General features: G+C 37.9%; 2 protein-coding genes and 1 long non-coding RNA gene across 3 annotated transcripts; 1 reads left to right on the top strand and 2 right to left on the bottom strand.

Moving 5' to 3' along the window:
* Positions 1–2007: 2007 nt before the first annotated feature.
* Positions 2008–8272, top strand: LOC122639851 (derlin-2.2). Its single transcript, XM_043832854.1, has 6 exons — positions 2008–2231; positions 2560–2659; positions 6109–6323; positions 6465–6548; positions 6957–7010; positions 7687–8272. The coding sequence occupies exons 1-6, from the start codon at positions 2133–2135 to the stop codon at positions 7867–7869; spliced, it is 735 nt and encodes a 244-aa protein (XP_043688789.1). The 5' UTR covers positions 2008–2132; the 3' UTR covers positions 7870–8272.
* Positions 8273–10215: 1943 nt separating this feature from the next.
* Positions 10216–10831, bottom strand: LOC122639320. Its single transcript, XR_006329501.1, has 3 exons — positions 10756–10831; positions 10487–10577; positions 10216–10356 (listed from the first exon to the last, which is right to left on the bottom strand). It is a non-coding gene; the product is annotated as an uncharacterized LOC122639320 (long non-coding RNA).
* A 1512-nt stretch (positions 10832–12343) lies between these two features.
* Positions 12344–24036, bottom strand: LOC122640877 (tobamovirus multiplication protein 1-like). Its single transcript, XM_043834146.1, has 12 exons — positions 23895–24036; positions 23563–23759; positions 23059–23149; positions 22926–22978; positions 20987–21079; positions 18996–19067; positions 18339–18411; positions 18156–18201; positions 17980–18043; positions 16588–16641; positions 12972–13049; positions 12344–12870 (listed from the first exon to the last, which is right to left on the bottom strand). Exons 2-12 carry the CDS (start codon positions 23710–23712, stop codon positions 12778–12780), a joined length of 867 nt encoding a protein of 288 aa, XP_043690081.1. The 5' UTR covers positions 23713–23759; positions 23895–24036; the 3' UTR covers positions 12344–12777.
* Between the last annotated feature and the right edge of the window lie 1719 nt (positions 24037–25755).

The raw sequence follows: 25755 nt of genomic DNA, 5'->3' as shown, positions 1-25755 counted from the left end.
GTCACTACTCGCTGTTCGTTGGTTGGCTTCATTTTCTAAGCAGTTGATTGGTTGCATGCCTAAATTATGAGTTGGCATCGGGATCTAATAACTGTCCAATCCATTCTCCACATCAGACGGCCCCGATTGATAAGTACTTTTAATGGAAGATATTACAAGAATACCCCTTTAAGAGGAGGAAACCAAAACAATACCCATGAGGAACTTGGAAAGATCTCAGTCTCACTTCTTCAGTCGCTTAAACCTACTCGCCTTCTGGACTTCCGGTGCTTAAACGTTCCCATTTGAGGGTGTCAAAATCGATTAGACTCGGATCTAATAAAATCGGATTGAACCAAACTGAACCATTATTACGCTATTTAGAGAATAGGTTTTTTGGACTCCGGTAAAAGCAAATAGACCTAACTGACTGAAATGAAAATCAAACCGAACATGGAACCAAACCAATAGGGAATTGCTAAGAAATCAAAATGGCAAAAAAAGGTTTTATTAATGTTAGGGCAGGAGATCACCACCTGGTCGCATAGCCCTGGCCAATGACAGCGCATACTCACGTGTTTAGGCGCATGAACTCTGCAATTAGGGATTAAAATCCTCTGCAGTTTGGGTATCTTGTAGTGCCTTGCAGTTCGGGCCTGAGAGCTCAACATGTGGAAGATGTTTCATCCAACAGTGCGAGCTCGATTGACCCATTTTTTTTCCTTTCTTCTTGAGTTCGATACCGTTGCATGTCGCATCTTCCACGTGTTGAGTTTTCAAGCTCAAACTATAAGGCACCATGGATGCGAGAGGATTTTTTTACACTCTTTTACCTTAATGTTTTTTAAGTTCTTGTACATAGTATGTTACTAAAACCGATATTGAATTGATATAACATGATAAGAGGAAACTGGTAAAACCCAAACCGAACTAGACCAAAGCTATAGTCAATCAAAACCAAATTTCAGTATCAATTGAAACCGATTCAATCCAATTGCAATCGGACCAAACCAATTGATTCAACCCTTAGAAATGACACTTGGCTATCAACGCTAAGGTTTAAAATGTTAGATTAATTTGATCCGAATAGGGATAAAACCCTCACAGTCAGGATCTCCATAGGGCGTTCAAGAACACAATCAAATAAATAATAGAGAACATGGATAGAACTACTAACCTTGTTTTGCATCCATAGTGACGATGATCGCAACGAAAAATAAAAATCAAAGATCTAAGTGTTTTCCTTCTATTCCCAAAGTAATTGGCTTGATGAGAATACCGAATGCACATAGATGATGAACACTAAATATCCCCCTCTTTGTCTAGAATGCACTCTTAAACAGAGATTGAAAATAATTAGTTGTGATGAGTAGAGGGGGGACATAGTTCTCTTTGTATAATAATTCCTATAGGGTCTCACTTATCATAGTCCCAATAAGAATCTATTTGCCCACACTAAAGTCAACCCACATAGAATTTCTAATATAACCCAATGACCTCCTTAATTAGACCAATACTATTATTAACCTGAATTTTAGATTATTTAATATTAATCCATATATGAAATATAGAATTATATTCAAAGTAAAATTCTAACAGTAAAAACATGAATTAGGATCCTGATCAAACTCGGCCATAATTGATGAAAATTGAAAGAAAAAAAAAAACCCTAAAATTTAACTTTTGTAAAAGATCGGTCTGATCCGAATCGGCCAGAACTTGATGGGCCCATTCGATCCGATTCTTTCAAACCCCAATCATTCGACACATGAGGCGACTGAAACAGCGAGTGTCCCTGCCTCCTCTGGTTGCATGCTTGCACCATTTCTTTTGCATCGGCCTTGAAAAGGTTAATTTAGTAATTTAGTACTGATGGTTTCATCGTCAAATATTAACATTTCAACACATGCATGTTGGCTGATTCTTCTTAGCCGTTGGTTTTGGGTTCTCTCTCACTCATCCCGCGTGGCTTCTGTGTTCTGTCTGAAATCTCTCTTTGTGATCGTCGACTTTTCCAGACATTCGAAGATTTCTTCGATTAACTTTCTCTACGAGTCTGTGCATCTCTGGTTCGCCTCTTTCTTGTTTCCGCTTCTTTGAAAATTGTTGTAGGATCTTTGGATTTTACGCTTTTGATTCTCTGAGATCTTGGAATGGCTCAAGCGGTTGAAGAATGGTACAAGCAGATGCCCATCATAACTCGTTCTTATCTTACAGCCGCTATAGTTACAACCGTCGGATGTTCACTAGATGTATGGATTTGCAATTGATCAATTTATTAATATCTGTTTTTAATTGTATCTTCGATCTACTCCTCTTTCTATTTATTTCATTATATGATGAACGCTAGGGTTTTGGCCTTTTTTTTTTTTTCCTCTCTTTTTGTTCACAAAAAAATGTGTTCTTTAAGGTACGTTTGTTTATTTCTAATTCGTTCAATTGGTGTGGTACTCTTTTGAGCGGGTTGTTTACGATTTACCTGCAGTGTGGGGATTTCAATTTATTTCCTTGTAACTTTTTCTTTATAAAGAGGAATTCGGGAGCCGCAGTGGTTAAATGATGGTCTCTTGTTCTTTGCAGATAATTTCTCCATATAATTTGTACTTGAACCCAAAACTCGTCGTTAACCACTATGAGTTCTGGCGTCTCATTACGAATTTCTTTTACTTTCGGAAAATGGGTAATCGTTGAACTTATTTTAAGTTATATCAAATTAAATTACATTCTTGGAAATTTTACTGTGTTTATTGCTTGTTTGTGTATACTGTTTGTCTAATGTTGCTTCTGATACATGGTTTTTGTGATGCATCATCCCTCGTACTTCTAGTTTAGCCTATAGTTAGTGACATGATCACACATTAAATGTAAATAAGGGTATTTTGAGGTAGCTGAGTGGTGGTTTCACAGGATACAATGAAGTTTGTTTTTCTTGCTATGTCTGCAATGTAACTGATGATCAAGAGGATTATCATTGTCAAAAATAAGGATGAGAAAACCTCCATGGATATTTGATATCTGCATTAATTCATGCTTAGACTCGGCAAACTTGATTGGTATTGCGTGTGCTGTTCCAGTTTTTGTATTAGGTGAAATTGATTGCCTCAATTGTTGTACCTACAATGGATCCCAAATTCCCAATTGGAGGCTTTTATGCACTGAGATCACAGGGTGTGGTTCACAGTATTATCCAGGGGCTACAAGAACGTCTCCTGAACTTAAACTTTGGTGTTAGTCTCTAATTTTTTTCTGACTTTGATCTACTGACTAAACCGCAAAGCGAGGTGATCTGATTAATTTTTAGTTCCTCATTCATCTTTACAGGAATTTAGTTGTTACCCGTCTGTTAACGCTAAAATGTTAATAGGATTGCCATACAACCCATCCCATCTCCCCAATTATTCTTCTAGGTTAAGACATTCCTTTTACTGTGCTATTTTCTGGGCTTTACTACATACTGATTGTGCCTTCAATTCCTTTGTCAGAGTGATCAAGGATATCCAGAGTGAAACTTAACGGTCTGGTGTCCAAAACCCTAGAATCGGCCGGAATTGTGATCGGTCATGGCCGGTCTGATTCCCGATCCGATTCCAGTTTTTGAAATGGTGTCTCCTTGTGCAACCTCACCCTTTTCATAAAATTTGGTTACACATATAGTAGACCTTGGATATTGGGGGTAAAAAAAGAAAAAGGAAAATAGTGAACATGCTGGGATTGATGGAGGATCTGCTCGTGATGGGAAAGAAGAGAATAAGAAGAGAAGAAAGAAAAGAGAAATTGGGGGGGGGGGGGGGAACACGCAATTCGCTTTTCAAAAACAAAACAACTCTTCCATAATTCCAAATTGTGGGTGAAGTGTAGCCTCTTACTTGTATTTATAAAATAGAAGTCTAACCTAAGTTTCCTACTTCACTCAAACAATTAGATTGTAAAAGAAATAACAAACTAAATGGATAAAAACCCCTTCCACCTAAGCTAACTCAAAACTAATCTTATCTCCTCCAAACTAAGTCTTGCAAGTAGGATAATTTTTTTTTCCCAAGATTACTTCATAACTATTAGCTAATGGGCCTCATTACTAATATTAATTACCTAATTAAATACTAATTTCCTGTACCACCTGGGGACCTAAAATTTGGGCCTTATAATTGAGCCCATTATAAATAGAAACACTTTAAACAAAAGCCCATAGCCATATCCTATCAAAACAGACTCAAAATAAAAGATCAAACCACATCCAATGGTGGTGATCATGGTCCTGCATTAAGGCTTCTGCTTGGAGTGAGAAAGCCTTTACAGAGGAAACCCTCGCTTTCTTGTTGATTATTAACTACTGTCCTGGTTAAACGATTCTCTTGTGCCATTTCACTTCATTGAAGCCCTTTTTCTATAAGCGGCAGTAAGGAATTTTAGTAAAGAACATTATAGAAGTACAAGAATAAGGTCACATACAGTTAACATCCAAAATTCTTTAGCAAAATGAAAGGCCCAAGACACCCAAGTACTAAAATCCATAAAAAAAAACCGTGGGCACCCCGATACAAATATCCATAGAAGACCCTATAAAGCACTACCCCTGTAACAGAAGGAAATTCCTACCCCATCCTTGACTAACTCATCTGCCACTGAGTTAGCAGATCTTAGCCTCCAAACAAATGAGCAGTTCATTTGAGAAGCCAAGAACTGAATATATCTAATAGTGTGACTGTATCTCTATTGTCCTTCTGCTAGATCGATATATTTTCTGTTAATCCACTAGTACTCCCTGGTCATTTTGACCTTCCCTAGTTTTACCTAGGGGTGCAATTAGACCGGGTTGGGTCCAGTGTTTGAAAAGCCAGGCCCAGCCCTGCCGGGCTTGGTCCTGTTTTGCCATTTCCCTGTCAGGCAAATGAAGAAAGGGGAATTAACCTTAATGTTTATACATTTAATATATTAGATTAGATTAATGGTGTATAGTAAATGTAAATTATGATAATCAATCAATGGCCCTTATCTTGCATACATGTATATAGTATACATATATAATACTTATTTTTTATATACGTATACTTTTAGGGTCATGCCAGGCTCAATCCGAGGCCCCTCAGCCTAGGCCCGACCTCAGGCTTGGAAATCCCAACCCTAGCCTAGCCCAGGCCTTGAAATTTTTGGGTGAGCTCATGGTCGCAAAGCCAATTGTTCATCCGTTGTTTTACCACCTCTAATTTGCATCAAATGGTCTTCAGTGCACATGTCTGAACCATCACAAAGAATTCTCTCGTCTTTTCACTTTTTGGTAGGCTCTTTAGTTTCGTCAACTATATTCTTTTCTAGACTTCTAGTTATCCTTCCCAATCTTGCCTTTCATCTATCTCAACATCCTCATTTCAATTACAGATAATTATATAAGTGTTATTCCTTTATTTTCAGCATTTAGATCCACGCAGTATTGCTGATCTTATGGCTGTGTTATTGATTTTTTCCTTTTGTTAATGGTCAGTGATCATTCAACAATACCATTTGAATATGTTTCTTCTCCCATCTAAACTTTAACATCAATTGCTTAAATACACAAATTGTTCCTATTAGATTTCCATTGTTTCTCTTTATATTAACATACTGGCCTCTAGTTGTTTCCCACAACTGATGACAATTTCTAAGAAATCATGAGTTTATTAACAGAGTTGTTGTCCACTTTGATATCGATACTTTTAGACTGCTAAATATGTTGTCCTCTTTGTTGGTCAGACAGAAGAGCTCCATGATGTTAGTGAGTTGTTGGTCATTTACTAATCTCTGCTGTTTGAAGCCTCTGTAAAAATCTTTTCTATACCAAAGTAATTATTATTGTTCTTTATGTATTCGGTTTGCCATAGTTTCAATAATTGTATTGAAAGTCTGTATAGTTTGAATTATAGTTTCAATATTGAATTGAAAGTCCTGGAAACAGCCTCTCTGCGAAAGCAAGGGGTAAGGCTGTGTACATTATGACCCTCCCCAGACCCCGCAGTGGTGGGAGCCTCGTGCACTGGGTACGCCCTTTTATTGGAAGTCTGAATGAACTGATTCTTTGATCTAGCATGTTTTATGGTCATTTCTCAATCTTCAAGTCTCCACTTACTATGAGATTGTTACTCTTCAATGTGACAGATTTGGACTTCTTGTTCCATATGTTCTTCCTTGCTCGATACTGCAAGCTTCTCGAAGAGAATTCCTTCAGGGGAAGAACTGCAGATTTCTTTTACATGCTCTTATTTGGTGCAACTGTTTTAACCACAATAGTTCTTGTTGGTGGGATGATACCTTATGTGTCAGCATCTTTTGCAAGAATCTTCTTCCTCAGCAATTCATTGACATTCATGATGGTCAGTTACTCTAATGGATTCCTTTCTTTTTGCTATTTTTCAATTGTCCATTTTCTTAATATGTAATACTTTTCTTTTTGCTTTTTCCCCGTTGTTTGATAACTGTTGTCATGGAAGCCTCATTACTTTCTCTCTCTACAGGTTTATGTATGGAGCAAGCAGAACCCCTTCATCCATATGAGTTTCTTGGGTCTCTTTACTTTCACAGCAGCTTACCTACCATGGGTGAGTAAACTTCAATAGAGCTTCCATATACTCACTTTTCACTAGTTAGGTTTTGAATTAGACAATCAATTCTGGTGGGAAGCTTCTTTTCCTTGGTGGATAAGGTGGACCAAACATTCAACATTACAATGCCAGTGCTGTACACCACCAACCATTTGTGTCACTAGCTTGAGCCCATACTGTTATACCCCTTTATTTGCACATTTCTATGCACTCGGATAGGTCATCTGAGATACGGTCTCCCACAAGCATTTTAGTTCTATCAGAGTTTATGTATGTAGATCTTTTTAAGCTAACTGGACCTATCTTCCGGTTTGTAATGATTATTTTTTTTAAATGGTCACAAGTAAATACATGCAAGTGTATAATATCTAATGCCAATATTTCTTTTTTTAACTTCCTTTGCAGGTTCTTCTGGGTTTTTCTGTCCTTGTTGGTACCAGTGCTTGGGTGGATTTGCTGGTAGGTTTCTTGGCCTTTGTGCTAATGTAGTTTCTCTAGTGCTTCTTTTCTTCTCTCTCTGGGTGGGTGGGTGGGTGGGTGGGTGGGGGGGGGGGGGACATTTCTCCGGGTTATGGACCTGTTGGTGTTTTCTTTTCTGTTGCAATTCGAGAGATGTTCATTTCTCCTTTATATGGTCCAGTCAAGGGCTTTTCTTAAATGGTCCTTAGTATTGGCCGATGGCAGTTAATTGGGCTCAGATTTTCTGGAAATAGTCCATATTACCATCTATCGGTAAGCTTTAGCCCAAGTATGTCCCAGGCAGCATGTTTGGAAACTCTACTTTGGTTGAGTGGGTTTTCAGCTGTTGAAAATACTAGGTTTAAAGCTAAAAAATGATGGGCCATATGGTTAAGATTAGAGCCAGATCTACTAATTGCTAGTCTATGGGTTGTACTGTTCATCCAATGGTGTGGTTCAAAAAGGGTAAATAAGCTTTCCTTGACAGCCATTGAGGACAAATCCCCTCCAGCCCAAACAAAAAAAAAAAAAACACACGCACACACAATATAAAAAAATCTTTATGTATCGTGATAATCATGCTTGCTATATTTTAATTGTGTCCGGTTATTCCCATACAGAATTTTATTTGTGTAGCCTGATAGCTTGGATACTTAAAAATTGTTTCATGTTTCAGGGAATGATAGCTGGTCATGCCTATTATTTCCTTGAAGATGTCTACCCACGGATGACAGGTCGTCGACCTCTAAGGACTCCCGCATTTATCAAATCACTGTTTGCTGATGATACTGTTGTGGTGACCCGGCCTGCAAACGTTAGGTTTGCCGCTCCTCCAGCACAAGATATTCACCAAGATTAGAAAAACCACTTGGGTGTGCTGCCCATGGGGATGTGGACATTGTTGATATCAATCTTCCCCTGCAAATGGTTGGAGGGCTACACATGAGCTAAGCATTGGCCTTTTGTAATTTGATAGATGCAATCTGGTCAAGTACTGAGGCATGGTAAATTGGTGGTGGATGTAGCTTTGATGGTTGGTGTCTGACAAGAACTGACAGTGTTGGTGATTGGAGAATTACTATAGATCATTGCTGATGTTATATAGTCTCTGATTTGAGTCTTTAAACCGGATGTTTTGCAAATTTGCATCCATTGTGTATATCATAGCTTGACAACAATGTTCCATTTGCATTTTTTTTGTAATCTCAGTTTTGTTTGTTCTGAAAAATTGCTTGGTCAGTCAATTCTACTTCTACTCAGACTAGACATTCCCCCCCCCCCCTCCCTGCCCTTTTCCATCCAAAATATGGGGCCTTGACCTTTGGTGGAAAGCAAAGATTAACCAATGCTGAATTAGTGGGTTCCACTGTGGACCCCATTGATTCAATGGCATGAAACCCAGTGCCAGGCAAGGTTTAAAAACCCAGAATCGGGATCTGGATCGGTCCCTGCCCCTGATCAGGATCATTAGTAATAATCGGCTCAAATATGTTGTTACTATAGTTTTATTTTTGGAAAAGGATCAGCTGAAATCGAGATTGAATAGGTGGATCCGATCCTGCTTGAGACATGTCTATCTCTCTCATAAATGTTTAATTCCTAAAATTGTTTCAAGTAAACTTTGATCGGAATAGATACTTGTGTCAAAGAGCCTTTTCTGTGTATCTTAAACACTCAATTTTCCAGGAGAGGGATTAATTATGAGAGCTTATCACAGAAACAGAGTAATGTTTTTCTGTGAATGACTCATAACTCCAGCTTCATACGGAGCTCGCAAGACGAGGTTATATGGTTGTTAATGTGGGATTTGGATCCTTTGTGGCATGGGGTTGAGCGGCCATCATGCTGTGCTCAACTCACAGGATGCCACATGGATTTCATGTCAATCCAATGGTTGGTAGACGAGCTCAATTCAAAATTCAAAATTATCAAAATTACCGTTTAAAATTCAAAAATGCCAACCGCCCCTACCAACCATTGGATGGGCATGAAATCCACCTGGCGGCCTATGGGTTGAGTGCAGCACGATGGCCACTCAACCTCAGGCCGCAGAGGATCCACATTCGTTCATGTGCAGAAAGATTATTTGCTTCAGTTGTAACATACCAACATTAGGGATATCAAATCACAAGCTTTTTAATCTCCCAGAACCACTACTGAAGCACACAATAAAAGCCTCTCTGTCTCCCTCTTCTCAAAAATTAGGAAGTACACACTCAAACACAGATTGTGTTGCCTGGGTATTTTGTTTTTGAAGACCTAAAACCCGGTAAACAAACTTGGTTCATAACAGTTCAAACCGATTTATTATGTATTAAATATTTCATATATTTTTGTTTAATATGATCACTTGTGTTATATATTTTTTGAGCAATGTATGTCCATAAGCATTGCGTTAAATTGGTAGTCACAATTAAGATTTGGGTTGAACAACCTTTATCATATGATCGTTGCATTAGATATGCCTAGATTCTATGATGATGATGTTGATTTAGTGGAAGGTTAGTGTATATTTATTATGCAGGAGTATTTCTGGGATTTTTTAATTAGTAATTAATTTATTTAAACTAGTATGGGCTTGATGTTAATTATTTAAGGCCCATTAATACTTAAATTTATTAATTATAATTATTTTCTTTTAGATTCTGTTTCTTCACTAATTAGAAATCGATCAGAAAAGCCTATCAGGGTTTTAAGTCAACTAAAAGAGAGAGTGTCGGACTCTCACTAGGAATGAAGAGGCTCATTAGAACCTCATCTATTTAAATACACCAAAGGGGGGACGACCAGCCATGCTTGGGCGAATTCCTCCCCCCCCCCCCCCCCCGACCAGCCATGCTTGGGCGAATTCCTCCCCCCCCCCCCCCCCTTTGGTGATCGTCCCTGCCTCTCTTTCTCTCTCTCTTCTCCCTTCCTCTCTTGCTCTTTAGAGTAATGAGATCGGTCAAGATTTTGAAAACCCTAGGTTTTTGGAGAAGAAATCATGGTTTGTCTTTGAGGATCTTCTACTACATCAAGGAGATTCAAGTTGAAGTTTTCTTGAACAGCTCGTTAGGGAAAGAACCATTAATCTGGAGGAGGAACCATTATTAGGGCTTATTGGAACCTTACTTGATCCCTGTATGATATATAGCAAAAGGCCATCATCATCAGCTCAAATGTAAATAAGAATCTAAAAGTATTTTTCCACTTGCCTGATGATAAATCTCTGCCCAATATAGGACAAGTAAGGCGTATGTTGAGAAGATCAAAAGACCGGGAAGAACCAACAACACTGAAGTGATGATGACCTTTGGAGATAAAACAAACACTTTTTGCTTGTAAAATCCAAAAACAAGTGCACGCACTGCAATGCAATGTGTAAACCCAGATAGACAGATCGAATTAAATTAGGGGAAAAATAAATAAAATTAATTTCAAACTGATACAACGACAGAATGATCAAAGGCCGGCATTAATTAAAGTAAAGTCACCACCTCCGTTTACAATGAAGTTCATAACATGAAAAAGCTTCTGTGTAGTCCAACCATAATCCGGCACTCGCAGTTGAATCCTAATTAATTGAATCTGCAAAACATTAGCAACAACAACAACAACAAAAAAAGACAAGATCGTGAGAAGAAGAAAAAGATTCCAACTTTAACAACCACATTTTTTATTATAAACCAAAACTAATTTAATCAAATCGGCCATAGAGAGAGAGAGAGAGAGAGAGAGAGAGAGAGAGAGAGATAAGGAAGCAGACCATAGAAACGGCAGAGACGAGGGCATAAGTGACGCAGAGAGAGAAGAAGATCCCATCCTGCCAGCGAGTAGACTCATTAACAAGAGCAACGGCGGAGACGAGGACATAAGTAGCGCAGAGAGAGAAGAAGATCCCATCCTGCCAATTAGAAAACAAGGCACGGAGCTTCGTGGAGGCCATGTTTACAAACATTCTCGTCGTCATTCCTTCGCTTAGCTTCGTTTAGCTTAAAACTCAGAATCCGAGAATAGAGTGAAAACCACCATAGGAACTAGATACAGAGAGAAGAACGAATCGAAAGAGAACGAGAGGGAAGAGATCAGCATTCCAGACGGTCTAAGAAAGAGACGTAATTCACCTCTCGGCTCCTCCGCAGTCTCCCACCTAAGAAGAGAGTGTAAAAAATCAAGAAAAGAGAGGGAGAGAAAAATCAAATCAGATAGAGCATTTTTCGATCCAATTATGCCCTTTAACGGGAAGTGGTGGGCGCGGCAGAGGTCGACATGACGTCATCTGAATGTGTTTGTGTGGCATGTAAATGTAGGGTATCGGCGTGTGGCACGCCTCACGCTGCACGGGTGGAATGAAATCTCCCACCTATGGATGCGTGTACTAGGGGGCTTTGAGGATTTTTAGGTGCAGGCCTGCATCTAATACTTCTGTTTCTCTAAATAACAGAAGGGAAGTAATTCTCTGTTTGGGAGTGTAGCCTACGTCAGCAATCTTATGTATTTATCTTTCTCCTCCTCAAAATAAGAGGACAAATATATGTTTTCATATGAAGAGGAGAGAGATAGACTCATGGGAGTACTAACATAACATAGGCCACACTCCCATAACAGAAATCCGTTTGTTAATATCAATTCATTTTTTTGTTCTTGGGAATAAATCGGGACAGTGCAATACCAGTGTACTGGTGGGCGATTGACACATGTCCTACTCTACATCCAACGGTAACCCTTGCTATGAGGTAAAGTCTGAACCTGGGTTAAAAGCTACTACCCCAGAACTCTCTCTCTCTTTCTCTCTCTACGCCGGTGAAGCCAACAGAGATCTTAGCTGCTCGTAAGCTTCACTCCTCTCTCTCTGCGACGAACGACAATAGAGGATCTTAGTTCCAACTTCAAGAACAAAGAACCAAGCATTGTTTGGGCCAGCCTGAGCACCTCTTTCTACAAAAAAATTTCATAAAGGCCCGTCTGGATAGTTAAAAAATATTCAAAAGAGTACAAAATGTATACTGTTGAATATATTTTACCTATCAAACAGGCCTTTATGATTGTACTCTTGAATATTTTTTAGCCATCCGGATAGGCCTTCATGAAATTTTTTATTGGAAGAAATGACAAGATTAGGGTGCGAACATATCAGCATTGATGAACCGAATCCCTCAGTTAAGCATGCTTGGATGAAAGTTGTTGCACCCCTTTTTAATTTACACATCCAAAAGAAAAAATAGAAAGATTTCTGGCTCAAAAAATTTTCCAGAGCATTCCTAAAAGAATATGTGCAAAATAATAACACCCAGAAATCACAGGTATGGAGGCAAATTCATTTCTAGGATGACTCAATTGATAAAATCCAATCAGCTAAACCTAAAAAAAATATTGATAAATAAATGTTGAACTTCAATGTTACAAATTTTGTTTTTGCAGGTCCCTTGCTAAATCTGAACTCTTCAGAAAACAGAAATGGAAAGTTGGGACCCTCTAGAACCACTACAAACACCCTGCAAAAATTTCCACATCAATTTGTCAAGTAAATGAAACATAGATATTATCAAATACTCAAACACTCTTGGTGCCCTTTCCAAAACCAAGACCTGCAACCCGGTAAACAAATCTCTTCCGCGAGCTTGGAAGAGCATCATATATATAACATGCAGTAGAATTGCCATGGCTGTGAGCCATACCAGCTTCACAATCTGCATTCATTTTCTCCTCTTGTCCGCTTGTCTTGTTTATCCGAGAACTTTTTGAGTTCTAAATAAGTAAACCCTTCGAGGATGAAGATAATGCTAGCTTAACGGATTGGGTGGTACTGTGCTGATACCCTTTTGGGGGGTAGCTTCCGCAGGATATAGAGAACAAGTGCTGATGGCAGGATCTCAACCAGCTGTTTTGGCAATAAAATCTTCAGAAAATCTAAGAAAAACATGGATACTACTTAAGAATGAAATTTGAAGTAAATATATCAGCATGTCCTTCAAACATTACCATGTAATAGATGAAGTTCAAGACCGGATGATCCAACACGTAAAGAGATGCATCTGAGTCAAAAGCGGATAATGCTACCTGCAATTCATGACTCCTGAATTAATACCAGTGTCGGAGCATGCATCCAATTCCTTGCAGCCTAACAATAGATTTCCACTGCAAGGAAATGGGGGGAAAAAGCATGGAACAGAAATAGGAGAACAATGGGGTTTACAATCAACTAAAGGTGGATACATTGAACAATGTAAGGCAATAACAGAAAAAACATATGCACAAAAGATGCCTCAGAGATTGTTAAACTCCAAGAAACAGTGGAACGCATAGTGTTGATGCTATATTCAAACGCAACAATGACGTACTCCTTATACTTAACCAGATCAGCACCAGTACAAAATAACTGATTTTATCATGCAAATCCTCATGGTACAGATTCTTGAGTGGGGTTCCCTAGGTAGGGAAGCAGGGATTATATTTATAACAATTCCAACCCAGGGCAGCCCCATGCTTTCTTGTTGAGGGATCTGGAAACACGGATGCACATATTTCTATCATCTAACCTACTATCTAACATAATCTTTTTGTTTGCTTTAGAAAAAGAAAATAAAAGTAAATCACAGAATCCCATCCAACAGATTTTCTTCTATCTAAAGGCTCAAGCCCGCCAAAAAACTGGAATTACATCCCCTTGGTATAGTCAAGACTGCCCCGACTGGGCCCACGGACACTATTTTTTGGGCTATGAATGGGTTCTGCACCTTAGACCACTTGTTTATGGGTTCTTTGTAGTCCTGGACCTTAATTATAAGCCATAAGTTAGGGTGTGATCTGAGTACAAGATTAGTTGCAGTAAGAGTCTTAGTTTGCAATGTTAAAGGAGTTTGAATTAGATCAAGATTTTAGAATGGAGTCCGGATTTAAGTTTGTTTACTTTATTAGGACTCTAAGAGTGATGAAGAATCCAATTGTCAGTCTAGTTAGGCATTTCAAAAGATCTTTATATATGTAGGGGAAATCTTATTGTAATCAATGTGGTGAACCTATCATTTTTGCCCTTTTAAGATAACATACTTTTTTTTTAATGAGGGTAAATCCTATCGTTTCATATAAACACTGTATTAAAAACTACTTTAAATAACTTTCAACTTTTTGAAAAGTGAAAACCCTTTTTCACCCCTGCATCAAATACTGCATTAATAACTTCTAGGAATAAGACAAGGGGCAATTAAAAGGTTACAATTTCTTAGTTCACTTTGGTGACAAGAAGTTGCACCGATATATATGTAATAACCCCCATTGACCAGACACGAGTGATTAATAGAAATTGAGCTTTTCAAAGTGATTTGGTACTGCAATCTTGTGCGTACGTGGTGAATTGGAAGGCTTCTTTTCTGGCTGATGGCTTCCTCCTCTACTTTTTCTTTTAGTTCTGGTTCTCAACTTCTACTGCAACCTGGTGATACCTCTCCATAACTCTCATCTTTTATCCTTATTCTCTTCTTACTTCTATACTGGGTGGAACCCCTGTTTTCTTACTTTATTTCAGGTTACTTAGATAATCTCTCTCTTGTTAGACGATAGTTTGCCTTCAAATTTGATACCCTCTCCTGTTATCTAGTTCTCTTAAAGTTTTGAAGTTGGTCTTCAATTCTCAATTCCATATTTACGCCTGCTATACAACCTGCTCTGTTCTAAACTTTCCTTCGTTTCACTCTAAACTGCATTAAGATAATATTTTTCTTGGTTGGTTCTATCTCCAAGGACTGGACGACTTTTCTAGACTTATAGTACAGCTCGGCTTGTCATTGTTCAGTTACAAGTCTTCTTTTCTAGTCCCTGTTGACCATTCTCCTCTTCTTAACATTTTCAAAATATTTAACTCATAAGTACATGGTCTAAGGACTGTTTGGTAATTACCTGAATAATCTGGTTTTCCTGAAACTGCATCAATTCCAGATCCTTGTCAAAATTTCCAATTTTCTTTATTCTGTCAAATCTGGAGCCTTTAAGATGTGGTTCTAGCAAATTTAAGAACTTTGATTCTTTCCAGATGCATGAACCACACCATCAATTTAGCCAAAAGAAGCAAACAGAGAGATCAATCCCGGAATCGACATTTCATATTTTCCTTTCTTGACTGCTACAGTGCTACTGAATCCCTCAACTAATTCCACCCGTGCTCCTAGTAGATCATAATAAATTAATGTGCTCAAGTATTGAATAATCATACAGAAGATTTCCCTGAACAGGTGTGAAAGCTACTTACTGTTTCCATTTATTCCCCCATTTTAAAACACTGAAAAGTTGAGGGTGTAAGATATTTCCATAATATATTGGGATTAATTAATTATACCCTAATCTATTGGTGGGATCCATGGGCAAAAAACCCGGCTTAGGACTACTTTAAGGTTAATGGAGTATACTAGTCTTTTCCATTGCGGGGGTGGATTGGATTAGGGTTTGTATTTATTACAAATACAAGGTTGAGGTCCCTGCAGTCACTTGATCTCGTTCTCTGTTCTTCCCACCAAGAATGTGAGAGGTGTGTGTGAGACAAGGATACTAGAGAAGATCCTGATCAAGGCTTCATTCGCGAAGGATGGCGACATAAAGGGGATTATTCTATATTGTTCTTCTCCAACATACGTGGGTGCAAGGTACACATTGTTTTTCTCGTTCTTTCAATCTTGTTCTAGTTCACTGTATGGAGATAGATTAGGGTTTCACAAAACCCAAAGAATTTCTAACAGAGGGTTCACAACAGAAAACAAAATATTGGTCCCATCTCTCTCTCTCTTTCTCACACACACACACTGCAACTTCAGCCAATTTCCATGACTCACCTTAACTTTGGATCATGATGATGGAATTTTTTAATAAGAACAGGAAGTGCATCATTTTTAAAAAAAAATTTTGATAAATAAATTTCTGTTTAATTCATTATCAATAACACAGGTCTCCAAGTAATTAACTCCACCAAACGATAAGCTGGTAATTTCTGGACTTAATTCATTTTTGCGAATATGACTTGGCATGCAGTTTAATCACGATGCAAACATGAAAATCCAAGTTGGAATTTGGAATGTGATGTATCCTATGTTTCACTAAGTGGAACTGCCAGGTCAAAAGTTGACATGCTGTGATGAAGTGAGGGTTCATGGTCAGACACTTTTCTGCTTAGCCAAAATCCCATAGTATCAGGTGTGATCTTGGTATTGCAAAAGGGACAAAGCTACTGCATAAAAGTTTCAGGTTTGTCATTAAGGTTTTGTTTCATTTGCATCCAAGAGGATTGGAACTGAGATATAACAAAGATAACTCTCTCCTCCTCAGAATTGCTTCCCGACTATTTCCCAAGTCCAACGACAGATCAGATGATTTAGATTGTCTTATCAGCCTTTCACCCTCCAGATCTCCTAGATGTCTCACTGAAAGGTGATCCTCGGAAGCTTCTATTAGGGCCACCAGATGCATGACACAGGCACTATAAGCACTTTTTCTAAGGTCTATGATCCGGAAGTACTGTTGCATAAGTAACTAAGCTGATTCTTTTAAGCATAATAAGTAGGTTTTCCACAAAGTATTTAACAAATAGTATTTCCTGAAACCATGTACTCACCACACAGCATCTGATGAGAAAGCAGATGAAACATATTGCTGTAACTGATCCAACCTGCAATAAACACACCACATTAGAGCCTCAAAATTGATAGTTTACTTAGCTAGGAAGCAAAGTGAATGTCAACTTTGCTATCCATCCTTGGCTGATAAAATGTAAAACACGAATGGAAAGTTTAGACCGAGTTATCTAGAACCCCCATGTCGGAGACAGGTTAGACCGTTGGTCATAAGTGTATCTTCTTATTCTTTTAAAATATATACTTCAATCAGGCTCAAGTTTTTTTGGAAGGGCACCAACAAACGCTATTGTAGATGGGCAGCTATTTTTGCCACATGACAACATCAGATGCCGATGGAGATGAAATTTCAAAAATTGGTATATCCTAAGGACCCCTTTCTCATGTCAAGTTTCAGACCAAACAGAGTTTGACATGTGACAAAATAAAGTAGTAAAAAATTCAGGATTACCAAGAGGATGCATGGAGTACCGAGGGGATGTATGGACATAGATGAGAGAGTATGCCATCACAAGGGAGGTTAAATGATAAAATTTGCGTCTAAAATTTTACATGCGGCCAATTCAGACCATTCCCTACATAACTAAATGGTCCAAATCATCAAATCACCCTTGTATGTGGCAAAACTAGCAATGCCTGTCCAGAAAACTTTTTGGTAGTGTGCGTGCCCAATCAGAGACACTTTTGCCTTTAACATAATATTTCCACTCATCTCTTGCAGACGTTTGCTATGGAAAGTGAATCATTCAATTTTGGTTCTTCACTTTTTATTCTCCATTAAAAATTCAGAGGCTCAGAGGGCGGACCTCAGCGCAATGGTAAGGTTTATCCATTGCGACCTAGTAGTTGCGGGTTCGAATCTGGAAACAGCCTCTCTGCGAAGCAGGGTTAAGGTTGCATACATTATGACCCCCCCCCCCAAAGACCCCACAGAGGCAGGAGCCTCATGCACTATGGCCGGTTCAATGAAGTCTTGTTCTAGATGGTGAATTCTGATCATGAATGTCATTAAAATATCTACGATAATACTGGTAAGCTATATGATTTGCGGGTTCAACTCATTGCAAGATCAGAATTTTATCGGATTAACCAAATAGAGGTATTAATTCTCACGAGCTGACTTAGTAGTAATTTCCCTAATAATGAGGATTTAGTTCCTTTCATGCTAAAATTGTGTGAATGTCATTTCTCAATATACTTAAATTTTAAAGGTATTATTTGCTAACCCAAGATTTTCCCCAATCTAATGCAGTATAAGCAAAATAGTTTTTTTTTTCCCCTAAAACATTACCCTGTAACAAGATTTGTGACCATTATTCTAGCACCAAATCTAACGAATCAGATTGTTGAACTGATAACATAAAAGTACACACCTCATGAAGCTTTTTTCTTCGCCCTTTAGATTCAATAGGGAAGCGCCTCAGCATGAAAAATAGCCTGCAAGTAGAACATTAACTCCATTAGATACCAAAGCATCTAAACTGACAATGGATACATTTAACAAGAATCTAGATTTATTATAGATGCTTTTCAAGTTGAAAAAACTCACCTTCCTCCATAAAAAAGGAAACCGAGTGCTGCAGTAAATGATACAACTGGAAAGAAAATGAACAAAAAATTGCACATCAACAAGTGTAGATATTACATAGAAATATTCGGGGAAGAGTCTCAGGTATCATCATGAGACCTCTTTGACTGTAAAATGACAAGGATACAAGTTCCGATGATAAACCTGCAATAAATATCTTGCCAATAGTTTCCACAACGCTGTTGTCATTGATCCACATGTATATCCAAATACAAACCTGATTAAAAAAAAATGGTCTAAGATTATACAGAAGAAATACCAAATAATAGAAGCGTCAAAATGCCTAAAGCACTGTCGAGGTTTAAATAGTGAATTCATGTAACTGAATAATCCCCTTGAGAATATAAATTTGTAATTGTAATAACCCACAGAGATTGTGCAAATAACAAAGTATACAACAAGCACGACCAACTAGCAACAAAATCGGATATCTTAGAAGGTGCCAGCTAGCTCAGCTGGTAAGGTCTTTGGCTTCTTGTAGCCAAGACCCAAGATTGAGTTCCCCCTCCAACTCCAATAATCAAATGAATATAATCAATTTCATATGAACCTTCACCCCCACCCCTCTCAACCAAAAAAAAACAAGAAGCAGAGATCTTAGACTAAATGCCAGCATATAGAACAATAAAACAAGGACATGCAAATACTACAAGGTGCTCAATGGGACGGAAAAACAGTAGAGGCCAACTAGAATGCAACAGATAAAATAACAGATTGGCAATCAAATCAACCTGGAAGTGAAAATACAGTATCTTGTACGTGGAACAGAAGAAGGTAATTTTGTAAGAGACAAAAACATACCTGTATAATGTATATTCCAACATTAACTACAACGTATATGACCCTGAGCTTATCTGTTGGAAGACTTCTGGCCTGTTAATGATTGGGAATGAAAGAGGTAAAAAATTTTGTATGTTAACATAATGTTTGACAAAATATGAATCTTCCCCCTTATTCCCGCTAGTGCAGTTACACATCATACACGAACTTGTTCAGGTCTGTGCTCCATTGATAAAGCACATGACCAGTACAAGATTGAATATTTACAGTTTTCCGCTAGAGTGAGGCCTTAGCTCAAAAAGGCAAACAAATTAAATTCAGCTTCTAAGTTGCATCCTTTCACTAACTTTGAACAGGATGTTACAGTGTCCATATGTAAATAAAGCACCACTTCTAATGAATATTATATACATTATCAGTTTTAACCAAAAAAAAAGCACCAATGTAGTAATATTATCACTTGAAGATACTATTAGAAATTTGAGGTCCCAGCATCCCTTCTTTTAAAGAAAATGCTGCAATTTCATAAATCCTGTTTTTTTTTGTTTTGTTTACTTATAATCTCGATTGATGGCATTATAATGCAAAAACATAAATGCCAACAATTATTACTGTACTTTCTCATGAACTACAGTTTATATTAATTATTTCTGGAAAAATGGGTGATAACGGGTGGAAGAGAAAACCAACTTGCAAATAAAAACTGGGATGTGTATGACTGGCTGTAATTTTAAAATGAGGTAAAGGTTGGTCCAGTTTACAAATTCATGGTATTCGATTATTTTATTTACTGCAGTGTTTTTTTATGAAAATATTTTTAAAAAATGCCACATAAGGGCTAAGAAAAAGGGGAGATAGGAAAAAATATACATCTATACATCAGACATAAGAATGCTTCACATCAGATCTGACTAGGCCTGCCCACAAAGTGGACGGCTCCGGGTAATTTTTCTGAAGAAAAACTATTTAATTCCATAAAATATTAATGTTTGATAGATGATGCATTAAAAATTATAGCAAAACAAATAAAATCATGGGGAGATTTTAAGAGCATATTCAGCACCATTTGCATTGGTGCAATATATTTTTATGACAAATTAACAAAAGCACAAAAATATTTCCATTTCTTTGATAAACTATGCAATCTACGTGCCTATCATCACATGAGCTATACTGCTATAGTATATTATAAAACAAATTATGATTTTCTAGATTTCTTATAAAATCAATGTTATGAAAGAAAACACAAAAGTGAGGGAGAGTCCCAAAATATAAGGAAGAAATTAGGTATTTGTACATAATATCAATTGAAACGGATATATTATGGGCTATGGAACTATTACCATGTTTAGTTTGAAAGTAATTATCCTACATGCACAATAGAACGTGATTTCGTGTAGGCAAGGTACTAAAACTCGGGTCTCGGTACCAACTCGGCTCTTGGAAAAACCGAGACGAGTCGAGATCTCGCCGAGTTGGTGCATTTTTTTTTTTCCAACTCGAAGCCTCAACTTTGGGTTAACCCGAGATCTGGACCCGAGATCTCGCCGAGATATGTTGAGTTTTGTCGAGTTAGGTAAGGTATTTAGGTGGTAGGTGGGTTAAAAAAAATGGGTCGAAACCGAGATCGCCGAGATATTGCACTTTTGAGACTCGCAGGCAGTCTCGTCTCGGCTTTTCCAAAAACCGAGAAACTCGGCGAGATCTCGCAAGGTCTTGAACTATGCGTGTAGGAAGGTTCTTAAACCACTATTGGTGGTTTAATTTCTTATCTTATGGTTCCTATGTGTATTAGTGCTTATTGCAACATTTTTGTTGGTTCCAGACACCCTTGGTTCTTACAAGATTCCTTGGATTTCTGTAATCTTTCACTAAATACTCTTCTCGTCTCATGGGGAGCAAAATTCATAGTGGAACCGACTTAGAACCTTACTTGAGAGGTTTGATCCCTGTGTGATAGCAAAAGGCTATCAGCTCAAATGTAAATAAGAATCTAAAGTATTTCCACTTGCCTGATGATAAATCTCTGCCCAAAATAGGACAAGTAGGGTGTATGTTGAGAAGAACAAAAGACCGGGAAGATCCAACAACACAGAAGTGATGACCTGCTCCAAGAAACAACTATCCCTCATCAATACAAGAGGTCTTGGGACTATAAATGCTACTTAACACAAAACAACATTCTCCATTAAGCCACTAAAATTCAACATATGTAGTAATTTGATCAATATTCAATAAAAGTCAGATTATTTCATAGCCAGTTCCATTTGATTGGCAATAGCTGGAAATCAATGGCCCTTATTAATGGCCAGGAATGAAAAACACCACATTGTGAAATCTGCGTTTTCCAACGTAAGTTAATGGCAAAAAAATCAGCTGAGTCAGGCATACATCATACTCTGAGTACGGAACAACAACACTTTCATTACCAACACATTTAACTATGGACACATTATGCTCAAATGAAAATTTTCATCTGACATTATTTGAAATTATGACCATTTTTGTGGATCATGCATTCAAGCTCAATATAATTAACTTCAGAAGGTGTTGTTCCAAATTCAACCAATTATTAATAACTATAAATTATGAGCCACTTTAACCAATAACTTTAGAGTATCTAATAAATTAACAAAAAAAATATATCAAAAGACTATGTACAGATATATATGTCACATTGATATGGGTGCAGGTATCAAAATCCAACATGGACACTAGATGCTGGACTCAGCAAAGCACTAACAAATAAAAATTGAATCCACACTTGCTGTGGAAGAGATAAAATAGATGAGCATGTCTAGTGGGTAATATCTTTATGACGACATCATTGGTTGCTTTTTTTTTTCCTACCACATGGTGGCTTAGTTAGTGCTCAGATTTTGGGGACATGTTGTATGCATCACCCTCGATTCATTTGTTTAGTTTCAGCCCAAAAACACTAAATCATGTGGCAGTCAATAGGTCAAATTTGGTCAAGATAAGAATGCCAGGGGAAAAGTTCAATACATGGTGAAAAATCAAAATTTCATTTATATATGACCCCCTAGTTATCCAATGGTTAGATTTGCCACACCAGCCCTCCCTGCTTTGATGGTTGAAATACAAGGGGAGAAACAATCCGCTGATGGTGAGTCATAAGTTGATACGGGCCATGGCATTTTACAAATAGCCAACTCTAGGTGTGTTTGTCTATGCCAAATTGCCCATATCAGCCATCCACATGGCTGAACCATACTCCTCTTCAAGAGCTACACCTATGTGTGCTAGTCTACTTGTCCATAGAAACTTTCGCCTATTATTTATTTTTTGTCACCTAAGCATTTTCTAGTCAACGCTTAATTATTTTGGCAAACGAAAACAATTAACTACAATGATAAGTTGCTCATCTAAACTTCATTTATTAATAGAAAATACTATACTTGTGATAGTCGACATAATTCTAAAATGAGCCTGACTGACCATAGGCCACAATTACTTAAACTGCAGTTACATCATAGTCTGAAATTCGATGCCATGTTTATGCATACAATCTAATCATTTTTTTTGATAAGGCAAAATTACTGAGATAAACATATGTTTCTTTGTCTTTTGGGTTTTGACCTTCCTATGGTATTTCAGAGCACATACTCTTGATTGCTCTAGTGATTTTCTCTCTTCTTCCTCCTATAGAACTCCTCATTCATCAATGGTGGAATTGACTAATAGAGCATGCTGTTTTACACCTCTGTCTGCATATCTTGTCTTGAGCGTAAAATGTGGCATCTCAAACAAGGTATGTTGGGCTTAGACTGATTTTTTAATTGAATCAAGGACTCATTGCCCAAAAGAGAACCCAAAATAGAATGCAGTAAAAATGTAGAAGTCTTTGAAATGTGTTGAATCAATCAAAATGACGGGGAAAACACAGTAAACTACAAATGAGAAAAATAACATCTAAAAGAATAAACTAACCTTTGGGGATAAAACAAACACTTGCTTGTGAAATCCAAAAACAAGTGCACGCACTGCAATATGTAAACACAGAATTAGGGGAAAGAAATAAATTTCAAACTGATACAACGACGATCAAGGCATTTAAAGTCACCTCCGTTTACAATGAAGTTCATAAGATGAAAAACCTTCTGTGTAGTCCAACCATACTCCGGCACTCGCAGTTCAATCCTAATTAATTGAATCTGCAAAACATTAGCAACAAAAAAAAAGACAAGATCGTGAGAAAGCCAGGGTAACCAGTGGCAACCACTCAAATATAACTAGAAACCCAAAAAGCTCCACTATTCCAGCAGTCAAGGACTTGAAGCATCAGAAGAAAAAGATTCGAACTTTAACAACCACATTATTCCTAATCTAACTTCCATGTCATGTACAAAATCCAGAACCGGAAGTCCGGAATCTCATTTTCGACAAAAGAAAGCTGAAAATGATGATCAGCAAAAAATTCCTCCAAACAATTACACTGTATGCAACAGCCAACAATCCCCGATCACAGAAACAGTACAAAAAGAGGATCGAACCTTCATCACAAACCAAAACTAATTCAATCAAATCGGCCATAGAGGGAGAGAGAAAGAGAGATAAGCAAGCAGACCAGAGCAACGGCGGAGACGAGGGCATAAGTAGCGCAGAGAGAGAAGAAGATTCCATCCTGCCAGCGAGTAGACTCGTTGATCTCATCCCACCAATTAGAAGACAAGGCACGAAGCTTCGTAGGGGCCATATTTAGAAACATTCTCGTCATATTACCTTCTCTGAGCTTCGTTTAGCTTCGTTAAACGAAACGAAGCTCTGCAAAACTCAAAAAAAACGAAAAGGAAAGCTCAGAATCCAAGAATAGAGTGAAAATCACCATAGGGACTAAGTACAAAGAGAAGAAGAACGAATCCAAAGAGAAAGATAAAGAGAGGGAAGAGATCAGTATACCAGACGGTCTTGGAAAGAGACGTAATTCACCTCTCGGCTCCTCCGGAGTCTCCCACCTAAGCTTCCAAACTTTAGGGCCCCCTGTCTGTCTGTGAAGGTGTGCCGGTGGGAGTGTAAGAAAAGAGAGGGAAGAAGACAGAGAAAGAAAAAGCAAATAACAGTTCGATCCTATTATGCCCTTAGCTATGTCTGAATATACAGGTTTACCACTATCTTTCACGGGAAGTGGTGGACTTCCACACTTCTTCACTGTAAAGTCTGAGCTTGTAGCTCAAATGCTCAACGCGCGTCAGAGACCGTGGTGACGTCATTTGAATGTCTTTGTGTGGTATGCAAATGTAGGGGATCGGCGTCTGGCACGCTGCACGCGTGGAATAGAATCTCCCACGTATGGATGCTTCTAATAAGGGGCTTTGGTCATTTCGACCAACCGATTGTTCCCATTAGATAGCCTATTGCATGATCATTCATTTGCACGGTCGTGAAAAAAACAAAAAAAAATTTGCCAAAAAACAGAAAGAATAAGAGTGCAGGAGGGAGGGACTAGGGAGGACTGAGGAGGCATAGTATTATTTCGCAAAACAGAAGATCCATATCAAAAGGGTGTCAATCCAGTACCCAAACCGTATACCGGAACCGAAACCATACTGTTTTATCATATCGAATACAATTTGATATGGTACCGGCATAGAAATCTGGTATCGGTATGAAGGTTAAAACCGTTGGTACATACTAATACTATACAGTTTTACCCAATACCGGCTGTACCAAATTAAAAGCTATATACATATAATTGTATGTCTATATATACAAGTATATATGTATTTTATATATATAATAAGGGAAGTAGTTTTCTGTCCAGGAGTGTGGCCTATGCCAGTACTCCCATGTGTCTATCTATCTCCTCCTCAAAATAAGGGGGTAGATGTGTCTTTTCAAATGGAAATGAGAGAGATAAACTCATGGGAGTGTTGGCATAGGCCACACTCTCCGACAGAGATCTTTCTCCCATATAATAATTTATATATACAATATAACATATTAAATATAATCTATTTCATATTCCCTAATTTTATTAATTTATATATAAAATATAACATATTGAATAGCATATATAGGTACAATATCGAATACCATAGCAAATATGGTATCGCATAAAAACCTTACCGAGTCAGTACGGTATCGGTATGGAAAATTCACCATTTATCCGGTATGGTATGGTACGGGACTGGTATGGGGTATAAGACTTTTGTGCCGTACCGAATACCAGTACCGTACCGGATTGACACCCTTATCCATATGTTGAGTGCAGGGAATGTTCACATACGCGCGTACATGAACAACTCACAGCTCTTCAGATGAAATCTATTCTGTGGGAATGTTCTATCTGAACGGCTGTGAAGGGTATAGGGATATCAATTTCCTGTACGAATGGATTAGATTGAAAAAAACGAGCAATTCAACTCGAATTGGGTTGAATGAGCCCTTATTGATTTGATTTCAATTTTAGTTTTATGGAACAGTAGAAACCAAAATCAAATTGGACTGACTGAATGGACCGATCAAAACAGATAAAAATCGAAGGAAAAAATATTGATAAAAATCATTATTTTCAATATTTTATAGATGTGAAGTAGTTTTCTGTCCGGAAGTGTGGCCCACCCCAACACTCCCATAGTCCCATATTTCTATCTCTCTCCTCAAAACAAGGGGGTAGAGATGTCTTTTCAAATGGGGTGGAAAGAAATAGACTCATGGGAGTGCTGACATAGGCCACACTCCTGCACATAAAACTTTCCCTCTTTATATATATATGGGAAAAAGTTATCTGTCTGGGAGTGTGGCCTACGCCAGCACTCCC

The sequence above is a fragment of the Telopea speciosissima genome, chromosome 9 (genome assembly GCF_018873765.1).
Source record: "Telopea speciosissima isolate NSW1024214 ecotype Mountain lineage chromosome 9, Tspe_v1, whole genome shotgun sequence".
NCBI lineage: Eukaryota > Viridiplantae > Streptophyta > Magnoliopsida > Proteales > Proteaceae > Telopea > Telopea speciosissima.
Note: the sequence above shows the minus strand (reverse complement) of the source record. Positions and strands in the feature narration are given on the sequence as shown.

Coding starts and splice junctions, on each gene's coding strand:
- LOC122639851 (XM_043832854.1), top strand. CDS start 2,133: ATGGCTCAAGCGGTTGAAGAATGGTACAAGCAGATGCCCATCATAACT. Junction 2,660..6,108: donor CTTTTACTTTCGGAAAATGG/GTAATCGTTGAA, acceptor TCAATGTGACAG/ATTTGGACTTCTTGTTCCAT. Junction 6,324..6,464: donor ATTCATTGACATTCATGATG/GTCAGTTACTCT, acceptor CTCTCTCTACAG/GTTTATGTATGGAGCAAGCA.
- LOC122640877 (XM_043834146.1), bottom strand. CDS start 23,712: ATGACGAGAATGTTTCTAAATATGGCCCCTACGAAGCTTCGTGCCTTG. Junction 18,412..18,995: donor TTGGAATATACATTATACAG/GTATGTTTTTGT, acceptor TTTTTTAATCAG/GTTTGTATTTGGATATACAT. Junction 12,871..12,971: donor TGAACTTCATCTATTACATG/GTAATGTTTGAA, acceptor TTGCCAAAACAG/CTGGTTGAGATCCTGCCATC.